Below are 7,783 nucleotides of genomic sequence, written 5' to 3'. Positions count from 1 at the left end.
TTGAAAGTTCATCCACATCATAGATTTTATTCAATCATTTTTCACAATTATGGCAAGTTGGAATGCAAATGTAGAAGTCCTCTACAAAGTTGTGTGGAAGGAGAAAAGTATTGCATGAAATTTGAAATTAATGATATGTCAGTTGTGTGCAAGTGGCAAAGTAAAAAGAGAAGTTAACTCTAACAGTTACTGAGAAAAGAGAATTTTTTTTTTTCTGTTGTTGTCTCAAATCTATAGCTGTACCAAAGTTGAACTAGGCCAAAGGGATTGGATGAGCTATCTAAATTGAACTCTGTGTCACCTAAGATGGTAGTGAATTTGTGAGATGACACTAATAAATTCTGAAAACTGAAATTTCAGTTCTTGGTTGAGAATTTAGTGTGTATCTACTACACATTATATGAGCTTGCCTTTGCTGTTTGTGGGATTAGATTTGCCACTACAGTAATATTGATACCAGAATTTTCCACTATAACAAGTACTTTTTCAGATTTTTAACCTAAATATTAAAGGTGTGTATTATACTCAACAACTAAATGCTACTCATTTTTTTCAATCAAGTGTATCACCATATTTAGGACAGCATTACAGAAGTAAGTTATATTTATTGTTCAACTTGATGTGCAACAAAGTGTTAAAATCATTTACATTTTTCTATGATAGTCATCAGTACATATAATACTCCACATGACTTTGTATATATACTTTTTGTGTGTGTGAATAACACTTTAATGTTTGATGCTGTTGAATTTGTTCCAAATCATTCAACATGAGCTAGAGTCATTTTGTTTATTTTATGTATACAGTTTGAAGTTTTCTAAATTATCCAACATTGTTTCTACTTTCTTGCTGTAACAGAATCTTTACTTAGTCGTTCTGTTTGTCTTTAGTGTTTGAAAGTTCATTCTGCATTACATATAAAGAAATCAATATATCCTCACATCAGTCACAATGGTCAAAGGAAACTAAAACAACAAATGGAGTTGGGGTGAGTGACAGACAAAGATGCTAAATGTAGGAGGCCTGTAATGAGATGTTTTGCTCTGAAGTCACTGGTATTTTTATCAGAATGAGACTAAATTTTTATCATGAATTATACTTTACCGGTTTCACACCTACATGTAGTGAAACACAATTCCTAATTTTGATAACTTTTGAAAGATAAATCCATAAGGAACAAGAAACAAGAATGTTACTTCTACTGGTGTCTGAAGGTCTTCTGTAAGAACAGAATTCAATGAAAGTCATACAGATCCTCATATTTTCATTATGACGGCAAATTTTATGAAGTTAATTTGTTTCGAGACCAGGTGTCTCAATTTCTTTACAAATGTCTACAGGTCATGGATACATTCATGTATGTCAGGAGGTAATGAAAGAAGCACAGCATGACTTGTTTTCATTTCTGGCAGATTTATATAAAAAGTTTGCATACTCTTTTACTTGTTTCAGTCATTTGACTGCAGCCATGCTGGAGCACCACCTTTAGTCGAGCAAATCGGACCCCAGGACTGATTATTTGTAAACCTAGTACTTATTCTATTGGTCTCTTTGGCCGAACAGCTAAGTTATGGGGACATAAACACACCAGCATCGGTTGTCAATCAATGTTTGGGGGGGACAAACACAGACACACAAACATACACACACACACACACACATATATATATATATATAATAATAATATTAGGGATAAAATCCAAAATTACAGGTAAAAACTCAATTAAAATCAATTTATTAAAAATTAAAATTAAATTAAGTTTCACAGTATAAAATATATATAAATATATAGTATTAGGGTTCTTTTCCCTAATACTATATATATATATATATACATATATACGACAGGCTTCTTTCAATTTCCGTCTACCAGATCCACTCACAAGGCTTTGGTCGGCCCAAGAATATAGTAGAAGATACTTGCCCAAGGTGCCACGCAGTATATTGTTTCCTTACTAGTCAGCAGTTGCTTTCCAAAATTCACTATTGAACCTAAATCATACCACAGCAAGCCATACAAAAAAAAAATGTCTTGGATGAAGGTAACTGCAAACACTGTGAAACTTTTTGTGGCTGTACTTCTCATTGTAAACAAAGGAAGATGAATCACATACCATCAGTTTTTATTGGTAAGAAAAATATAAAACCGTACAGGATTTTTCTTGGTATGTCTTGGTGTCTAGGTTGCCATTATTTCAATTTGGAGAATATATACTTATTATGACTTGCTCATTGATATTTTCACAGGTGTATTTATGTGGTTAGAGATAATGGTAAACAGGTCATTAAGGCACTAAAGAAAGAGAGTATATATCACATAGAACAGTTTGTTAGCACTTAATACAAATTAGTAAACTTTGCTAGTAGATTCACATACTAGACATTATCCCTCACCAGCTTCTTAATGAGAACTAAATTCTCCAATGGTTTTATAACCTGTAATTTTCCATTTATTTTTTGTAACCACCAATTTCAGTTTATATTCTTTATTTAAAACTGATTCTATTCTGCACTACCACAAAAACAGATCTGATGCATCTTCCTCCTATCCTCCTTTTCACATCATCCCTTCTGTGAAAAAATATGACTTCAAATTATAAGAATAAGTGAAGTCATAAATCTTGTCTGTAGCATAAAGTTTTTAACAAACAGTTTCTGCAAAATGGATGACCTGATGAGCCTTTCCTAATGTTGTGTGATCATACAGCATGTCTGTTTCAATGAATGGGTTGCTGAATACCTCAAATACCTTTGAGCACAATTAATCATTAATTAAGAAGCTTTTATATTTTCTTATTTCATTCTTCATGTAAGCCTTTTTAAAGTTAGTTATCAGATATATAACAACTCAGCAGGTAAGGTGAATTTTATACTTCATATTGTTTTATTACAAAGATAAACATAAACAAAAATCATGCTTTAAGTTAAATTACTACTACTTTTACATTTTTAACTTATAAAAGTTGACAATATTACTTTAAAAACAGATATAATCGAATAAAACAAATGAATTCTATCAGGAATCATCCAAAATTTAAAAACCATATTTGAAATTTGTACTATTTTTACAGCTTTGAATATATCATAAATGAAATGCAATGTACCTTTTTGCTCAGTTTGTTGCACTTTTCACTAGTCATCAAACTAAAATGTTATACTATATGTCCTTTATACTCAAAAAAGAGAAGTTTTACAACTTTCATTCTAGCATTTTTGAAAACTACTAATTTTCTATTGCTCAGAAGTATTTTGCTTCAACTATACTTTGATAAGTAGTGAGGCCCAGTTTTACTACATTTTTGTTAACATGCCAACTACCTTCAGTTTCTCTCCTAACTATTGTTGACCACATTCCTAATGTAGTTTAGTGGTAGATATTTTTATTAATAATCATAGTAATACATGTATAATATATTTCTTCATATTTTTGATCATACAGTAGGTATCATTTAATGATGAACTTACTATAATTTTAGCCTTATATGAATATGCCAACTTCTGTGATGAGAATTTGAAATTTTAAATGTATTATAAAAAATTAGTATGTAGTTTTTATGATCAAAGAAGACTCCAAATTTGAAAGTTTCCATAACATGGATAAATGTCAGTTCCTGATTAACAATTTAAGCTGTTAAATATCCATTTCATGTGTATTATTTCGTATAAAGTTAAAAGTATTTAAAAACTTTTAAACATTTTATATATTCTTCAAAAATATTCTCTTAAATATTTGTCTTATTCCATTTTTACATAACTAAATTCAGTAAATATTTTCCTAGCTTGAAACCTACCAGTAAAATAAAAAGTACACCCAATTCAAAAAGATCAAAATGATTATTGAATCACTTGCTAAAAATTCCTGTTTACCACAAAAAACTTTTATGGGTAGGTTTGTTAAGGTACGTATTCATTTATTCATCACTTTTCATAACAAATATTTTCACTAACAACTACACTATTTATATCAATTTAAATGCCTCTTATTTTTATTAATATGCTAGATCGATGTAGTGGAATTAGAAATTTAACCAAACAACCTTTTGTATTTTCTAAAGATATTGTTTTTACTGCAATATCCTAATAAAATGTTGTGAAAATAATTTTAAATAATATTTCTTTCCTAATCCTTAACTGAATTTGGAATAAGTTTATACAGCTCTTCATAGCTGGTTGGTATGACATGCAGAAGCCATCACAGTAGCAATAGAAAAGGTAAAGTTGTGTGACAGCCTACCTGTGGGACAGTAGTTGGAGACTAATCTCATGCTAGTTGTTGATGCATTTAGTCCTTTTTTGCTAAGGCTGGTCAAGTGTTTGGTGTATGCTACATGCTTTTTATTTCATCTACATGCTTTTTTTTTTCATCTACATACTTTTTATTTCAACAAAACCGTTTTTTCTTCCCATAAAAGTTAACATAACTGATATTTTACATTTTACAAACTAAACTAGAAAATCTATACTCATAGTCATTTTAATCTTGTTTGTGATCTAACATGCATTATTTTTAGCCTCAGCAAACAAAATATTTTGGTGTTTCCTAGTAAACTTTTTCATTTTATTCTCCTTTTATTTCATTTTGTGTAAAAAAATTATTAATTTCTTATTTATGAAAGTCTCCATTAAAAAAAATTCTGTTTTTCTTCTTTTATTTTACAAAAACCTAAAAAAATAATTTTTCATGTGTATATAATTTTTTAATTTGAAGATTCAAATATCTTATACAACATATATTTTACTAATTTTTTCTCTTATTTCCCAGAGAATAATTACTTCTAAGTATGAACTAAAGTTCATTTAACATGTTATTAGGCAACAGGAAGTTGAAGGCTTGTAAAGAAATTTTCATTGGCATAAGCATGACTGGATGTTTCAGAAGTTTACTTCACAATCACTTGGTTTCAGTAAAATTCTACCTCACCTTGAGCAATTATCTTCTACTGTATACCCAGGGTGACCTTGCTGGTGAATTTGGTTGATGGAAACTAGTTGGATGTCTGTTGTGTGTGTGTGTGTGTGTGTGTGTGTGTGTGTGTGTGTGTGTGTGTGTATCCTCAACACTTGACAACAAGTGGTTCTTCTGCAAAAAGAGAGCATTGAAATAAGTAATACACTTTAAAATAAGTACTGAGGTCAATTTGTTCCACTAAACCCTTTAAGATGGTGCCCCAGCATGGTACAATCCAATGATTGAAACAAGTAAAGAACAAAAGAGTAGAAACAACTTCCACTTTTTAATCATATTAAGTAACTTTTTAGCATCATACAACACTGGCTTGGAAATGTTAAAAATATTTGCTTGAAGAGTAATATAGTGAACACTAATCTAAAAAGAGATATGTAAGTGTAAAACTTTGGATACTGTTGTGCAAGCATGTAAAATTACAAAATCCTCATCATCATTGTTTAGCATCTTCTTCCCATGCTGGTATGGGTTAGACAGTTTGATTGGAACTGGTAAACTGAAGAGTGGTACCAAGTTCCAGACTGGATGTCCTTCCTAATGCCAACCACTCCAAGAGTGTTATGGGTGCTTTTATCTGCCACCAGCAAGGATACCAGTTACATGACATCAGCATCAGCCACAACTATGATTTCACTTGGCTTGATGAGTCTTCTCAAGCATGGCATATCACCAAAGGTCTCAGTCACTTATCATCACCTCCATAAGGCCCAATATTCGAAGATCATGCTTCATCACCTCATCTTCCTGGGTTTACCTCTTCCATATGTTTCCTTCACAGTTAGATATTGGCACTTCTTTACATGACTATCCTTGTCCATGTGCATCACATGGCCATATCATCACAGTCATCTCTCTTGCATACTACATCTGATGCCTCTTATGACCAACTTTTCTCTCAAGACACTTACACATACTAGGTTCATTTCTTTCAAGTCTACGCATATCCTCAGTGGTCACAGCCCATGTTTCACTGCCAAGTAACATGACTGTTTGCACACAGGCATCATACAATCTGCCTCCCACTCTGAGGGATAGGCCCTTAGCTGCCAACAGAGGTAGGAGTTCTCTGAACTTTGCCCAGCCTATTCTTATTCAAGCAGCCAAGCTTTCAGAGCATCCATCTTCACTGTTGACTTGGTCACCTAGAAAATGGAAGCTATCAACTACTTCTATGTATTCCCCACCTCCTGGTATATGATGGAGTCTATTTTCTGTACATTTCTAGTGATTATTGTACGTCCACACACAATATTTTCCCTCTTAACCTTCCTCTGATATTGGTGAACTTCTTGTGTGTCTATAACTTGTACCAGGTATATCTTATGGAGTTTCTACATATGCCTTTTCTACATATCAAGCAGAGCCATCTAACTGAAGGGATTTGTGAGTTGTCCTCTTTCCTATTTACTAAGACTTTGATTTTTGCTAAATTAACTCTAAGACCTTGCTTCCAAACCTGAAATTTCTTCTCTTGTTCTAGAAGTGATTCATCTATAAGAACAAGGTCATCAGCATAGAGGACCTCCCAGGGGCAGCCTATCTTAAATTCCTCTGTGATTGTCAGGAGAACTATGATGAACAAGAGGGGGCTAAGGACTGATCCTTGCTGAACCTTACTTGTACCCTGAATTCATCACTATACTTGTTACCAACCCTCGCCTTACTAACAGCATCCCTGTACATAGCTTGTACAGCTCTCATCAACCACTCATCTATCTCTAGTTTCTACATTGACCACCAGATAAGGGAGCAGGAAACTTTGTCAAAGACTTTCTCCATGTCAACAAAAGCCAAGTACAGAGGTTTATTTTTGGCTGGTTACTTCTCCTGCAGCTGCCCCATCAGAAATATAGCATCAGTGGTACTTCACCCTGTCACAAAACCAAACTGCATCTCTAACTCTCTTCCTAATTAGTTGGGCTATGACTCTCTCCATAACTTTCATCACCTGATCCAACAATTTGATATCTCTGTAGTTATTTCTGTCTAAGGTGTCACCTTTACCTTTGTAGTTGACTATGATGCTGCTACACCAATCATTGAATATGACTCCTTCGTATATAATCTGGTTAACTATATAGGTGATAACCCACACTGCCAAATATTTTGAGCATTTCAGAGGTGATTTCTGATGGGCCAGGGACTTTCCTGGCCTTCATCACTTTATCTACCCATGTTTCCAAAGGTGAATTATTCAAACCCCAAAGAATTCCTCTCAACATATGGCTATGATGCTCCCTCATTACTTCTGCTCGTCATCAGAGGTGCACATATTATCAGCTACTAAGGGACATGCTCAACTGGTTAGGGTCAAACAACTGACAAGCAAATTTGTGGTATTGAGCAGAATATTTGCTGTAGCCCATCTTTTATACCAAGATAAAATAAGGTACATAATAACACTTCCAATCAGTTAAGATCAAAAGCCATGAAAGCCACTGCCTGGTACTGCATCAGAGCATTATTATTATTATTATTGAGTGAGAGAGCAGTGCATGCCATCAAAGTGACACTGGGGTAAAATATACAAAGATTATAGACCCATCATGACTACCCGTCTGATAAGGGTACACCAGGCACATGCATCACAACCATATGTGTGCGACATGGTGATCTCATATCAAGATAAACAGTGCATGACCTCGCAGGTGGGGCCCAGTTAGAATTTTTTTCAGGTCGAGTAGCCCATCCTGCTCAAAAGGTCCCTGAATAAGGTTTGTTTAAGGATGTTGAGCAAAACACCCATGTTTCCAAAGGTGAATTATTCAAACCCCAAAGAACTCCTCTCAACACATGGCTATGATGCTCCCCCACTAC

The 7,783-nt window shown here is 33.6% G+C and overlaps 1 protein-coding gene across 1 annotated transcript in view; it reads left to right on the top strand.

Moving 5' to 3' along the window:
* The first annotated feature begins 2,818 nt into the window (after positions 1 to 2,818).
* LOC106882529 (uncharacterized) overlaps positions 2,819 to 7,783 on the top strand; it is a 21,640-nt gene continuing 16,675 nt past the window's right edge. Inside the window, exons 1-2 of the mRNA XM_014933243.1 lie at positions 2,819 to 2,855; positions 3,780 to 3,899. Coding sequence (XP_014788729.1) covers positions 3,831 to 3,899 — 69 coding nt within the window. The 5' untranslated portion in view covers positions 2,819 to 2,855; positions 3,780 to 3,830. The remainder of the gene's footprint in view (positions 2,856 to 3,779; positions 3,900 to 7,783) is intronic.

The sequence above is a fragment of the Octopus bimaculoides genome, chromosome 2, assembly GCF_001194135.2.
Source record: "Octopus bimaculoides isolate UCB-OBI-ISO-001 chromosome 2, ASM119413v2, whole genome shotgun sequence".
NCBI classification, from domain to species: Eukaryota; Metazoa; Mollusca; class Cephalopoda; order Octopoda; family Octopodidae; genus Octopus; species Octopus bimaculoides.
The sequence above is the reverse complement of the archived record's forward strand: the minus strand, read 5'-3'. Positions and strand labels throughout refer to the sequence as shown.